Source organism: Sus scrofa, chromosome 13 (assembly GCF_000003025.6).
Source record: "Sus scrofa isolate TJ Tabasco breed Duroc chromosome 13, Sscrofa11.1, whole genome shotgun sequence".
Taxonomy (NCBI): domain Eukaryota; kingdom Metazoa; phylum Chordata; class Mammalia; order Artiodactyla; family Suidae; genus Sus; species Sus scrofa.
In genome coordinates this window covers 79,055,780-79,071,045 of record NC_010455.5, presented here as the reverse complement: position 1 = coordinate 79,071,045, position 15,266 = coordinate 79,055,780, and the positions used below count along the sequence as shown (strand labels likewise).

Genomic DNA, 15,266 nt, shown 5'->3' with positions numbered 1-15,266 from the left:
CAGTTGGCAGGACAGTCTATCCTGAGGACAATCAGCAAGAGATTGTTCTTTTCAGCTGTTACATTCTCACAGCCAGACCAGCAGGAGGCAAGGATTAAGGTAAAGGTGAAAGGACTGTGGCAAGGGTACTGAGCCAGTGCCTGCCCCAGCCTCTCAACACACATCAGCCTATAATGTGCGTGCACTCCACCCACTTCGCAGGCATCAGAGTGTGTCAGGAATAGGACGCAGTCCTTAACTCTGAAGCCATCACACAAGCACATGCCACAGTGGTGTAACTGAGGTAAAAACAGGGCTGAGAAAACAGAAGTGCATTTGTGTGATAATGCAAGGGTCAGGGAAGGCTTCCTGAGGAAGTGACATCGAATCTAGGAGCACAGAAGGATTCACTCAAAGAAAATGACGAGAGGTGGGGATGGGGCCTAAATTCAAATAATTTTCTCCAATTTTAACCTTTCTCTTTGCTAGACTTGAGCTAATTAAGCTTGCAGGTTACAGCTAATTGAGGAGAATGTTTTCTTACCGTGGCCCAAACCCTCAGATATCTTAAACGGTGTGTGGTCTTATTTTTCTTAGATTAACAACACTACAGTACCCAGACTTCTAGGGAGTGAGTCTTGAGGTCTGAGCCAAAAACAGTTGCCTCTAGGATACAAGAAATACAGAAAATGCAATTTATGACCCAAGGCACTGGGACACTATCATTCCAGGGTACTTAAGCCATGAGAAGGAAACCCTGACATGCCTCAGAAGTGGGAGAGAGATGTGGGAGAGAGAAGATCTGAGGAAGATGTCAGATTTTAAGTGATCTGGTATAGGGCAAGCCTATCAGAAATCCTGGCACGCATAACACCCTGAATTTCTCAGGACTGAGGGGACAGCAAGAGGAAGAAACAGGATTGGACTAACCATGGATAAGAATTTAGACTCACTTAGCGAAGCACCACCCCTCTCTTACCACTAAGACAGTGGGTATAAGGGGAGATTTCAGAAAATAGTCCTTGGAATTAGACTAGGTCACAAGTTAGGCAAGTGACTCCCCTTACTGGAGTTAGAATCTACCTATGCATCCTCAGGCTTGTCCAGCATGGCAGAGGCAGGCAGAATGAGCTACATTGAAGCTGCTTTAAAAACCACACACCCTTTCTATAAATATTCTGATGGAGACAAGAAACCAAATTTCAAAGAGACTGAGTAGTTTTCGGGCCAAGCCAGTTTAACATATGAGCTAGGGAGCAGAGATATCACACACACACACACACACACACACACACACACACACACACCCATGTGAACAAGTAGAAATCAGTGATACAGAAACTAGCAAATTATAGCCTGTGGGCCAAATATAACGCAATGCTTATTTTGGTAAATAAAGATTTACTGGAAGACATCCATGTCTACTTGCTTACATATTGTCTATATCAGCACAGTTGAGAAGTTACTACAGAGATTGCATAGCCTGCAAAACTTAAAATATCTATCTTGCTCTTTGTAGAAACAGTTTGCCAACCTCTGAAATAAGAAATAGAATAATAATAGGGAGGGGAAATCAGTGAAACCAAAAGTTTCTTCTTGGAGAAGATCAATAAAATTGATAAACCTCCAGATAGACTGATCCCGGAAAAAAGGGACTACCAATAAAAAGAACAAAAGAGAGCTCATTGCAAAGAATACTATAGGCTTCAAAAACATGAGGTTTTGTTTTGTTTTTTGCCTTTTCTAGGGCCACTCCCACAGTAGATGGAGTTTCCCAGGCTAGGGGTCTAATCGGAGCTGTAGCTGCCGGCCTACGCCAGAGCCACAGCAACATGGGATCCAAGCTGCGTCTGCGACCTACACCACAGCTCACAGCAACACTGGATCCTTAACCCACTGAGCGTGGCCAGGGATTGAACCTGCAACCTCATGGTTCCTAGTCGCATTCATTAACCACTGAGTCACAACGGGAACTCCAATGTTTTGAATAATTTTGTTAATAAATTTGAAAACCTAGATGAAATGGACAAATTGCTGAAAAGATACATAATGTTAAAACTCACTCAAGAAGAAACAGATAACCTGAATAGTCCCATTTCAATAAAAGAAACTGCATTTGTAGCTAAACACTTTTCAACAAAAGAAACACCAAGTCTAGATGGCTTCACTGCCACAATTCACTAAAATCTGAGAAAGAAGATAAATTCATCACAATTTTTTTTGGCAGAAAATTGAGGAGAGAACATTTCCATCTTATTCCCTGAGGTAAGCATAACTCCAAAATCAAAAACAGAGACATCACAAAAAAGCTATACACCAATATCATGAATATAGATGTGAAATATTTCTCACCAAATTTCAGTAAATTGAATCCAACTACACATGTAAAGGATAATAACATTTTAATATGGTATATCTCTCTATTTGTTTAGGTCTTAGATTTCTTTCACTAACAGTGTTTTATAGTTTTTAGCTAAAAGATCCTACACAAATTTTGTGAGATTTATACATAGCATTTTTTTTCCATTTCTACTCCTTCATGCTAGTATATAAAATACAGTTGAGTTCCTGTTGTGGCTCAGAGGTAATGAACCAGATTAGTATCCATGAGTATGCAGGTTTGATTCCTGGCCTCACTCAAAGGTTTAAGGATGCAGTGTTGCTGTGGTGTAGGTCGCAGACGCGGCTCAGATCCCACGTTGCTGTGGCTGTGGCATAGGCCGGCAGCTGCAGCTCCAACTCCAACTGGACCCCTAGCCCAGGAACTTCCATTATGCCACAGGTCCCCCCCCCCCCCCGCCCCGCCAAAAAAAAGAAAAAAGAAAAGAAGAAAAAATACAATTGATTGATTCTTCTAACTTGTGGCCTTGGTTAACTCACTGTCTAGTTCTAGCTTCTTCTGAGTCCATGGCATTTTCTACATAGATTTTCATGTTGTCTGGGGATAGTTTTATTCCTTCCTTTTCAATCTGCATGCCTTTTATTTCTTTTTCTTGCCTTATTGTGCTTGGTAGCAGTTTCAGTATGATGTTGAATAGGAGTGGTAAAAGAAGGGAACGACCTGTCTTACTCTTGATCTAAAGGACAGTGATAGATACATTTGCTATCTGGATCAAGGCGATCATTTCATGATATATATACATATATCAGGTTATCACACTGCATGCTTAAGCTCATGTAGCTCACTGTATATCAATATATCTCAATAAAAAAAGAAAAAAGAGGAGTTCCAACTAGGAATTATGAGGCTGCAGGTTCAATCCCTGGCCTCGCTCATTAGGTTAAGGATCTGGTGTTGCTGTAAGCTGTGGTGTAGCTCGCATATGAGGCTCGGATCTGGCGTTGCTGTGGCTGTGGCACAGTCCAGCAGCTGTAGCTCCAATTCAACCCTAGCCTGGGAACCTCCATATGCCATGGGTGCAGCCCTAAAAAGCAAAAAATAATAACAATAAAAAAAATGTATCTTTTGATACTTTTGAAAAGAATTAAATTTCTAGCTAAAAACCAGACAGCTTAAGCCTCCCCATAGTTGCCTACTTCTAAACCATCACCCAAATCTGTGTGAGAGAGTATCATTTGTATCCTGCCAAAACAGACTACTATTGTTGGGCTTTTCTTTTGCTCTCATCCAAATCCTGCCTCACCTTTCTACCTTGCTCACTGTTCAAGTTAGTGGAGTTCTATCTAGGTGAGCTGTTTTTACAAATTTCTATGTTCTCCACATAGAATAGTTTATTCTGAACACTGCATCTTCTTGGTTTTTTTTTTTTGTTTTTTCAGGGCCACACCCACGGCATATGGAAGTTCCCAGGCTAGGGGAAGAATCGGAGCTACAGCTGTCGGCCCAAACCACAGCCACAGTAATACCAGATCCGAGCCATGTCTGCGACCTACACCACAGCCCATGGCAACGCCTGATCCTTAACCCACTGAGCAAGGCCAGGGATGGAACCCACATCCTCATGGATACCAGATGGGTTTGTTTCTGCTGAGCCATGATGGGAATTCTCTGCATCTTCTTTATTTTGTGCTCCAGTAACAAATCTCATTCATCCTAATTTCGGTGATGCCTATGAAAATAGTTTTCTGTGTTAAATTTTTATCAAAAAAACAGTTATTACTGAATTTCAACAGAGTTCACCTAAAATGTCCATTTTAAAACCACTTTTTCAAATCTGTGACCTTTTTTGCTCACAAATTTCACCACAGCTCCCAAGTCCTACCACTCTACTGAAGCCTGATGAATTATTCTAACTCAGGAACACAGAGGATAAGGAGCATGGGCCTTGCTCTGGGTCCAACTCTCCATGGATGATGACCTTGGGGAAGTTTCTTCCATACATGTAAGTGTACAGCTCAATGAACTCTGAAATGAACACGCCCATGTAGCCAACATTTATGGCAGAAGCTGAAAATTACCGTGACCTCAGATCTTGTATTAAAAATTTAACCCTGCTTACTATATAGCACAGGGAACTATATCTAGTCATTTGTGATAGGACATGGTGGAGGATAATGTGAGAAAAAGAATGTGTGTGTATATGTGTGTGTGTGTGTCTGAGTGACTGGGTCATTTTGCTGTACAGCAGAAAACTGACAGAACACTATAAATCTACTATAATGGAAAAAATAAAATCATTTAAAAAAAGTAACCAAAAAAGAGAAAAATTTAACCCTGCAGGTGACTTTTCTTTTACAATAAAACAGGGAATATATACATTACAAATCCAATAATAAGTCTCAGGAACTACACAAAAATAATTCCCAAACTATCCCCGGATAAACACATAACCTCTCTGTATTTTTATGCCTACCCTAACTAGCCCTATTGAAACACAACAGAAAGTAAGGTTATGGGATAGAAATAAGGAACAGGAATGCATGTGGGTAAAGAAATAAAAAATGGGGACATTCCCTTGTGGAACAGCAGGTTGAGGATCTGACGTTGTCAATGCAGTGGCTCTGGTCATGTGGGTTTGATCCCTGGCCCAGGAACTTACACGTGCTGTGGACACACCCCCAAAAAGTCTTCAGTATGAGGGATTATTTCACCAGGAAGTTGCAGGAATTTGAGTTCAGAGCATGGTGATACAGGGGGATAGAAACAGTGAATCCTGGAGAAAAGATTCACTCTAAGATGATCAGAAGTGGTCATCCCTGCAGAGACGGATAGTGTATATATACAGTACATGACACAGAGGGAAAAGTAGAGACTCTGGTCATGTTTTCCTCCATTTCAAGAGGAAGACTTCCTGAAGAGAGTTTAAGGGGTGGCACAGGATCTTTCTCCTCAGATCTTTTGTCTTTACAGCACCTCTGATCTCAGCACCCTGTCTTTTGCATTCTTGAATATTTCAGGAAGACTCCTACGACCTCTCTTTGTACTCACACTCAGAGATATTCCTCAAAAAAAAAAAAAAAAAAAGAACACATACCTGCTCTTTGACCTCAATGTTATGCTCTCCTTCCAAAATAAGGGTGACGGCTTGCATAATTTGCTTTCCATGAGTACTCATTATTTTGTCTATGTGCTGCAAAACAATGGGAAATCCACAATTATCATCTAGATAACAAAGATAAAGACCATAAGAAAGAACAGAAGGCTTCCAAAAGTTTAGCAATACAATACAAAACTGCTTCAAAGTCCTTCATGGCATATAGGACTTGATGCCAAAGAACAGTGTTTATAGCCATAACCTCTATTTATGGCACTTTGCAGATATTGTGGGTTTTTTTTTTTTCCTTAACAAATTGAAGGTCTGAGGCAACACTATATCAAGCAAGTCTATTGCTGGCATTTTCCCAACAGCATTATTATTATTATTATTATTCTCTTTTTAGGGCAGCACCCATGGCATATGGAAGTTCCCAGGCTAGGGGTTGAATTGGAGCTATAGCTGCAAGCCTACACCACAGCCATAGCAATGCCAGATCTCTGACCCACTGGGCAAGGCCAGGGATCGAACCCACATCCTCATGGATACTAGGTGGATTTGTTTCTGTTGCGCCACAACGGGAAGTCCCTAAGAGCATTTTTTTTTAAATTAAGGTATGTGCATTTTTTTTTTTTTTTACATGTAATGCTATTCTATGCTTAACAGACTATAGTATAGTGTAAATGTAACTTTAATATGCACTGGGAAACCAAAATACTGTGACTTGCTTTACTGCAGTGGTCTGGAATCAAACCTGCAATATCTCCAAGGTATGCCTGTATTATATTATGAACCAATATTTTGCCTTCAACTTTTTTGTTGTTGATGACTTAAAGATGAAGATAGCATAGACTTGGCCTGATAGAATACAGAAATGCAATCATCAAGGATCCTCAGGCCCAAAGATATTATAAAAAAAAAGAAGCTAAAAAATGGATGGGGAAGGGGGAGAAGCCAGAGACAAGGAAAAGATGGTGTAGATTTACTAATACTATCTTGGGGTACAAATGCACAGAGGAGACTCAGAAAACAAGTGAGGCACAGAGAAGGGTTTCTTTATCTGCCTGAAGGCCACCGACCCTATTGCTCAGGGAACACTGAACAACAATGAGAAAGACCCCATAGCAAGGCTCAGGCTCTCCTACTCCCACAGAGACCCATTGCTCTCCATGCTGACACCTTCAGAGGTCAATCCAGTCAACATGGGCAGGATGAAGACGTGTCTATGGAGTAGCACTGAGAAGGATTCTCTAAAGGGAAAGAAGCTGAGGCCCCAGAGATAAGGGCTTTGGGTCAATGAGGAAAACAGTCCTGGCCAGCAAACCAAGTGAGAATAAAATAAGTCAAGGCAGGCTCCCATCCAGAACGGAGGAACGAGAGGGAGACAGGACAGGAAGTGCAGAAATGGAGGTTCAGGTGGCCATGGTGAAGCAGCTTCCAGAACACCTATGAAGGTGACAGGTCTAAACACCAACTCCTGGCTTCTCTGGGAAGGGGCAGCATTTGAATCACACTTCTGGGCAGATGTGAACAGCAGCAGAGAGGCAGGGCTATAATGCATATGCAGGGGTAGATAATCTGGAAACTTGGGTAATTTTACTTACAGGGCGGGTAGAGAGGAGATTTCTAAGAAGTCCCAATGTCTTCATCAGCACATTCAAATCTGAATCTGATAATAACCGGAATAGCTGTTCAGTACTCAAGCTTCGTAAAATATCTGCTTTTATTTTTTGTTCAGCCTGAAATGCCATATTCTGAAAGGATTAAAAAGTTTCAAGAATCATGTCTATAACTGCTTTATAAAATTATATTTTAATAGTATTTCTGATAATTTTCCAGCTATAAACAATCTGCAGAAAATTCTAAGGATAAGTCACATCATTTTTCTGATTTCTGTGAATCACCTATAATTCTCTGACAAGACAACTACTCCATGAGAAACATGACCGCTGCCTGACACAGCATTTGTATGTCTTAAGATTTCTCAGATAAATACAAAATCTACTATAACATTTTTAAAAACTCCATGTATTTAAACTAAAAAAACAAAATGGTTCATGCATTTCTCCCATCCTCACCCCCTCCCCTGGCAACCACCCCAATTTGTTCTCTGGATCTATGAGCTTGGTTACTTTTGAGAACATCCTGCTGGCTATCAAGTTGCTTTCTGTGCAGGGTAATGACAAAATGACTACTAACAACTATACTGTGCCATGCATTTTGAGAAAGATTTAAAGGAACTCCCTTGTTATGCATGAAAATAGTAGTGGGTTTTGTTAACTTTACTGGCATGAGACATCTATTGTGTTCACAGCTCTATGCTAGGTGCTGATATGGCTGGGCCACATCACGCAGGAAGCTCTTCAAGGGATAGAAGGTGTATCCAAGTTACTAGCAGCTCCAGATGGCCAGGAGCTATTTTGCTCTCTTTTCTCCTTTCTGGACACATTATGGATTATCCCAGCTTAACCTAAAGCTATAATAACATGGCTGAAGGAAAAAAGAAAAACCATGGCAAATTCTAAACGATTCTTTCATTTTCTTTTTTTTTGTCTTCTTAGGGCCGCACCCTGAGCCTATGGAAATTCCCAGGGTAGGGGTGGCATAGGAGCTGCAGCTGCTGGCCCACACCACAGCCACAGCCATGCCAGATGCAAGCTGCATTTGCAACCTACACCACAGCTCACGGCAACAATGGATCCTTAACCCACTGAACCCTCGTCCTCATGGATACTAGTCGGGTTCATTACCACTGAGCCACAATGGGAACTCCCAAACAATTCATAAATCAGCTTTTGTTATAAAAATCTCTTGTAAACTACAGACTTATTATGTTGTTACTGCCCTCCAGGAACTTTTGACTAACACAAGGCAACACGGTACAGCAAAAAGAATACTGGGTTGGGTGTCAAGAGACCCAGGCCAAAGAAAATTCCAATGTTTTACAGTTTGTGGGCAGAAAACATTATAGCTGATAATATGGAGACTGGTGAGAAAAAGACAGGTAATAGGAATTTAAGGGGTGGGATGATAAATTCAGTTTTCAACATCAAAACTGTACTTGTCAAGGAGCCCTCAAACGAAGTCCCATCAGCCATTTGAGTGACAAACCTGAGGAAGAGAGAACAATTCCATCTGGATATGTACATTTCAAAGGAACCTCTTCTATTAGGGGGAGTTGAAACCATGAGAGTAGATGAAGTCCCTGAAACTGAAGTGTAAAGGGACGTGGAAGCTGGGAACTGAAACTCAGGCAAATGTCCCCTGAGAAGGAGTTTGAAAAGGAGGCTAAGTAGACAGTGAGGTGAAAAAAAAAACTAAGTCCTGGGAAAGGGTTTCAAGGAAGAGAAGTGCCAAAATCTGGTAAGTTAAGCAGAAAAATAACTGTACATCTATTCAATTCAGCACTTGCTTGGAAGATGATTATTTCCAGCCCCAAGTTTGTATGAAAAGACAGCAGACAGAGCTCAGAAAGGGGAGAAGAGCACAGGCTTGGGACAGATGCCATCACTTATTAGCTGTGAAGCTCAGATGATTCATTTACTCCCAAGACCCAGTTTCCCAACTGTAACGTGGATATCTAACAACATTCCGTGAAATAAAAATTAGAGGTAACAAATACAAAACACCTAGTTTAGAGTCTGGCACACAGTAATTAAATTATCACTATTATAGTTATGTTTAAAAATTCATGTAGAATTACTCTATTTTCAATTTTAATAAATTTTATTTACATTTGAAGGAAAAATAGTTCTCTGACTTCACAGTTAAACAGTTTTAGAATTCAGATTATAAATTTTTTATTAGAAACTGTTGGAGTTCCTACTGTGGCACAACGGGATAGGTGCCATCTTGGGAGTGCTGGGGTGCAGATTCAATCCCAAGCCTGGCACAGTGGGTTAAGGATCCAGCACTGTTGCAGCTGTGGCTTAGGTCACAACTGCGACTCAGATCTGATCCCTGGCCTGGGAACTCCATATGCCATGGGGTAGCCAAAAAAGGGGGGCGGGGGGAGAAACTGTTAGGATAATATCAGTTGAGCGTTTACATCCCAACTCTGTTACCTTGGGTAAGTTATTTAACCACTCTGTGCTTATTAACCTGTATATCCTCTGGCTGATTTCACAAAGATGTTATAAAAGAAATGCAAAGATACTTTGCAAAGGAGGTAGCTCTATACAGATGTCAACATGTTCATGACAAGGAAAACATTTTTTCCCAAAATTAGATGTCAAGTTTCAACACCCGTCCATTTTTCATACATGATGAACAGGAGCACTAAGCACACAGTGGCCAAGCAATTGCTTATATTTGAAGTCTTCTAGGTCCTAGGTCTTTAGAAAACTGGGCCAAAATAGCAAGATGTTTTAAAAAGAAAATTCTAGACATTTCAAAGAACACATTCTTGGAGTTCCCGTCGTGGCGCAGTGGTTAATGAATCCGACTAGGAACCATGAGGTTTCGGGTTCGGTCCCTGCCCTTGCTCAGTGGGTTAACGATCTGGCGTTGCCGTGAGCTGTGGTGTAGGTTGCAGACGCGGCTCGGATCCCGCGTTGCTGTGGCTCTGGCGTAGGCCGGTGGCTACGGCTCCGATTCAACCCCTAGCCTGGGAACCTCCATATGCCGCGGGAGCGGCCCAAAAAATAGCAAAAAAAAAAAAAAAAAAGACAAAGAACACATTCTTTAACTTCTAACTTTGATAACTACTCTCTTCTCTTTATGAAACATACCATTAAAGCCCAAATTCCATTCACTCGTAAAGCGGGATTTTCACTTTGGGTTAATCCACAAAGTAGCTCTACAGCTCCTGATTCTAGAATTGGCTGTGATGGGAAAGGAGAAGAAAAAGTTTTAAAGTCAGGTTAGTAAACTAAGTGTATACATGCCTGGCATTCTGCCTATGGTTTCGTTTCTACTCTTGCCCAATTCCAAGCAACCTTCACAAAGCAGGGAGTGAGGTGGCCATTAAAACTACCTTGAGAAGGGCAAGGGCAAGGAAGAGGATTCTCTCACAAATCCAGAACCCCAAAAAAATCCAGTTGTCTCCTCTTCCTTTGTAGTCCTGAAAGACTCAGGCGATATCCTAATTCTGTGAACTTTCACACATACCCTTAAGACCCCTTTACCTAGTTCCACACTTGCCTCTACCCTACTCTGAGACGCCTGATCTCTGCTTCATGCAGCATGCCTCTCAGGTGTGCTTTACAAGCTGTGACTGTGAAGCAATACGGCTGGTTCAGAATGAAATCATCTTCCTTCCAAATTGTTAACCTTATTCCCAAAAATGCTGCAGAATTTATCTTTTAGAACTACTTTCAGGACTACCTATCAATCATACAAGCATTATAGTCTTGTACTTGAATATTCATATCACATTTTATATCTAAAACAGCATGTGCTAGTTTGACTACTTACCTTACTTATGATACTTGGCTGAAAATACGTTTGGATAGTTTCTTAAAAAATTCAAACCTTAGAGGACTGATTAACCATTACCAATGAACGCCTTAAAGGCAATCTTCCAAGTGGATTCTGGAAGTGCTTAAGCAATTCAGACTTACATACTGAGAAAAAAGGGCAGTACCTTTTAAGATGACATTCTTCAAGAAGGATATATATTCCTCTACTTCTACAAACTGTGTAGTTTTTTTAAAAAACCTTTTTATGTTGAAATAAGTCCAAACTTATAAAGCAGCAAGACTAATATAAAGGGCTTCCATATATTCTTTTCCCAAATTCATCAATTTTTTTAACATGTTGCCATATTTTGTCACTATGTCTCATTCTATACACTCATATCCACATAATTTATCTTTGTCTGAACCATTTGAAAACCAATGAAGGCATCATGCCACTTTACCCTTAATACTTCAATGTGTATTTCCTAAGAACAAGGATACTCTTTAGAAAACCATGGAAGTTACCAAATTCAGAGAAATTAACATTAAAACAATACTTTTATTGAATCTATAGTCCATCTTCCAGTTTTGTCAATTGGCCCAATAAATGTTCTCGGACCATTTCCTGCACTTCCAGTTAGGAATCCAGTTCATTTTTAACATTAAAAAGTCAATCCTACTAATGATCCTATACCTCAGCTCATCTACCTTATTTTCCAACTAGACCCTAAATATTCTGAAGGCAGATCTGAGGCAACATAAAAGCTGTTCAGAATGATTAAAACTGCTAGACTGACTTCAACCAGATCATCCTCAGCCGAGACCCCTATCACCAGGGCAGAGGAGTGGACAGAAGCTGTGGCATCCTATCTCACCTTCCCCTTCCTTCAGAACAATGATCTGTCTCTCCTCTTTTGTTCCAAGATTTCTACTTGTTGAATAACTGTCTCTGAACCCCCACTTTGTTATTAATGTCTTCCTAAATAACAGTCAAAAGCCTGAAGGTGTTACAATGCAGGAAAGAAATTCACCAAAATGGGGCCACTAAATGTACTTAATGAAGGATGGTATCTAAACCTAGTTCATGATTGGGCAGACTGGAGATATTTTAACATGATAAAACTAACTCTTTAAGGTTTCCCCCCCCTTCATTAAATTTTATTTCAGTTTTCCCCATTATAAAGATAATGCATACTCAATTTATAAAATGCATAAAAGAGGAGTTCCCGTTGTGGCGCAGTGGTTGGCGAATCTGACTAGGAACCATGAGGTTGCAGATTCGATCCCTGGCATTGCTCAGTGGGTTGGGGATCCTGCGTTGCTGTGGCTCTGGCGTAGGCCGGTGGCTACCGCTCAGATTCGACCCCTAGCCTGGGAACCTCCACGTGCCGTAGAAGTGGCTCTAGAAAAAAGGCAAAAAAGACAAAATAAATAAATAATAAAAAAAAATTAAAAATAAAAAAATAAAATGCATAAAAGAGGGGGAAAATATCCCCAAATGCAATCCCTCCCTAAATAACTACCAAATTATTTTCCAATGATAGCAGTTATCTCCTTGAAATGACTTGTAATCCTGGTTAACAAAATTGGGTTTTAACTTATTCTTTAATAAATATAATTTGAAAATAGTCTACTATTTGTGTAATTATTTCCTAGATTTGCAGATGTAGGCAGTTTAGAGTGACTATAGCCATAATATCTTCTAAATAAACTGCAGATGCCAGGCAGAAAAGGGATAACAGGAAATGATAACTATATTTTAAAATGATTTAATTTGCCCTCCCCATTCAAGCAATTCAGAATTAGTTTTTAAACCCCTCAAATTTCAATGTGAACTACTGTAAAAATTATTTGACTTTGCTCTAGGTAGGGCAAAAATCTAGGAAAAGAAAATCAACACTAACCTCTTTGCTTGGAGAAAATTCAAGAAGAAGATTACATAGCATGGAAGATGCTACTACTAGGATTTCATCTGGTGCATTTTGTAAAACCTAGGGAATTAAAAAAAAGGGGGGGAATACTATTAATGGTTTGCAACCATGGAGGTGAGATAATAAAGATAAATGAGAATAAAAACAATTTATCTTTCAACCTGATTTCTCATATTGGAGAGAGAGTCAGGAAAGATCCACTTGACATCACATAAAACTTAACCTAGGTCTGTAATTAATGATATCTATCCTGCAGGAGAAAAGCTACAGCCCCATTGCTAGGATGGGGGTTGCTGAATGGAAAAGGAGATAGACATAGTCAGGGAGGGGGTGCTCTATTTAAGTATGAAGACCATGGAACTGCTTTGGGGCAAGTTAACCCAATTTACTCTATCATATCAAGCCACTCAGAAAACCAGAGAATAGCCTTGGTTGGGTCTGAGATTTCCTGACATTTCCGCAAGGACTTGTTTAACCAGGAATATGGATGGACCAAGCTACTTCAGTTAGGGCAAGGTGAGGAACTGGTCTCAGGACTGGAATCACACAGCCCTGGTTCCTCACTCCTCCGCTTACTAGACGTGTAAACTTAAGTACATTTTTAACTGCTCTGAGTCTTCAAATTGAGAAAAACAACACTTCCTTGACAGGACTATTTAAGACTAAATATAATTTGATGAGTAATAAAGGAAGCAGCATAGCATGGAAGTTAAGGACACAGAATGTGACTGCAAATTTTAGTTCAACCACTAAATAGGTATATGAATTCCTTGGCTATAAAATGGGGATAACAACAGTCTGCTTCATAGGATTTGTGTTAAAATTAATATATGAAAAGATTTCAGGACAGTACATAGTAATGGTTATATAAACAAGGTTTTTAAAAAGGTAACTTATTGCAATAATTGTTGTTGTTCCCAGGCACATTATCAGGCACGTAATCGTTATATAGCAAACTAATTGCCATGGATGCTGACTGAACTCAGAAGACAACATAGCATGATGACAAATGTTAGCTGCTGTTAGCTATTATCAGAACCTCTTTTTTCCTAGCTTCTAAGAGAGAAGGCTTCATAAATACCACCACCCATATGCAATATTCACTTTGAATAAATCCTTTGCACTTGGAATCAGATCAGGATCAGGCTTATGACCCCAAAAGGAAAACTAGGAGCTCTAGTTATGCAAATTGGAAATGAATCGTCAAAAAAAATTTTTTTTCAGAGTTTAATATATTATCTGCTTTCTTCAGAAAATCAAATCTGAAGCTCCCAAGTTAAGAACAAACAAGAATTACAAAACTGAGGCAGTCCTCCTAACTATGTTTTAACTCTCCTGTGAATTATTAGCTAGTTGATAAAGATCAAATCTTATATACTACACGCAGGTTGATCTGTGTCTGCTGCAACCCATTCTAAGACCCTGTTCACCCTTCCCTTCCCTTGCTGCACCCTTCCTACCTCTCTCAGGTCCATACTCTACACATGGCGAAAGGCATCCCATTCTCAGAAGCCTCCTTAGAGCCCTTCCTATCAGAAGTCATTCTATCCTCCGGAGTATCCACTGCTATTGTCTGTGGCCTCTTTTAGGGTCCTTATTACTGTCCACTATTCACTCTTTCTGTAGCCCTGACAGTTTCCTTTCCTCCTAACAAATTAAGCTTCTGGAAGGAATAATCTATCATAATATTTATAGTCTAATTTATCCTGGCTTGTATTAACTAAATGGCACTGTACAAAATGGGGAATCAATGAATGCTTCTGAATTAAGAAAAAGAATCATTTCCCAAAATTACACTACTTAGAATCACTAGTTGAAATACGGCTTTAAAAAGTTGCTTTGGGGAGTTCCCGTCATGGCTCAGCAGTTAACGAATCCGACTAGGAACCATGAGGTTGTGGGTTCAATCCCTGGTCTCGCTCAGTGGGTTAAGGATCCGGTGTTGCCATGAGCTGTGGTGTAGGTTGAATATGCAGCTTGGATCTGGCATTGCTGTTGCTGTGGCATAGGCAGGCGGCTATAGCTCTGATTACACCCTTAGCCTGGGAATCTCCATATGCCAAGGGTGAAGCCCTAAAAAGACACAAAAAAAGTTGTTTCTGGTCTGTGTGCTAGGGAATTTGCAATCACAAATTCAAGGCATTATATTTTTGTGAGGAGGGACATTCTATGTTTTGTTAAGAAAAAAATTACTTTTAAAATGTATAACTTTTAAAAGAAATATTAATAAATTTTACTTGTCTTAAAAAAGTTGCTATTATCAAGTTTTTTCAAATCAGATAAAGACTTAATGATAAATTAAAACAGAAGAGATTCTATGAAATTCTTAAAAGCATTTACTCAATATGAAACTAACATGTAAAATTCAGAAGGTGACATCTAACACTGACCAAAGAGAATTTCACCAGAATAAGAACAAAAAATAACCACAAAAATCATTGTAGTTAGAATCAAATGCTTATTCTCCTGTGGTTTGCTAACCAACATTTAAAAACACAAAAAGCAAGGGGAAAGAAAAAAAA

At 39.8% G+C, this 15,266-nt stretch overlaps 1 protein-coding gene across 1 annotated transcript in view; it reads right to left on the bottom strand.

Annotated features, from left to right (window-relative positions):
* ARMC8 (armadillo repeat containing 8) overlaps positions 1-15,266 on the bottom strand; it is a 103,017-nt gene that overhangs the window by 14,655 nt on the left and 73,096 nt on the right. Inside the window, 4 exon segments of the mRNA XM_021069500.1 lie at positions 5,415-5,510; positions 7,019-7,168; positions 10,145-10,237; positions 12,718-12,804. Of these exon segments, the coding sequence (XP_020925159.1) occupies positions 5,415-5,510; positions 7,019-7,168; positions 10,145-10,237; positions 12,718-12,804 (426 nt within the window).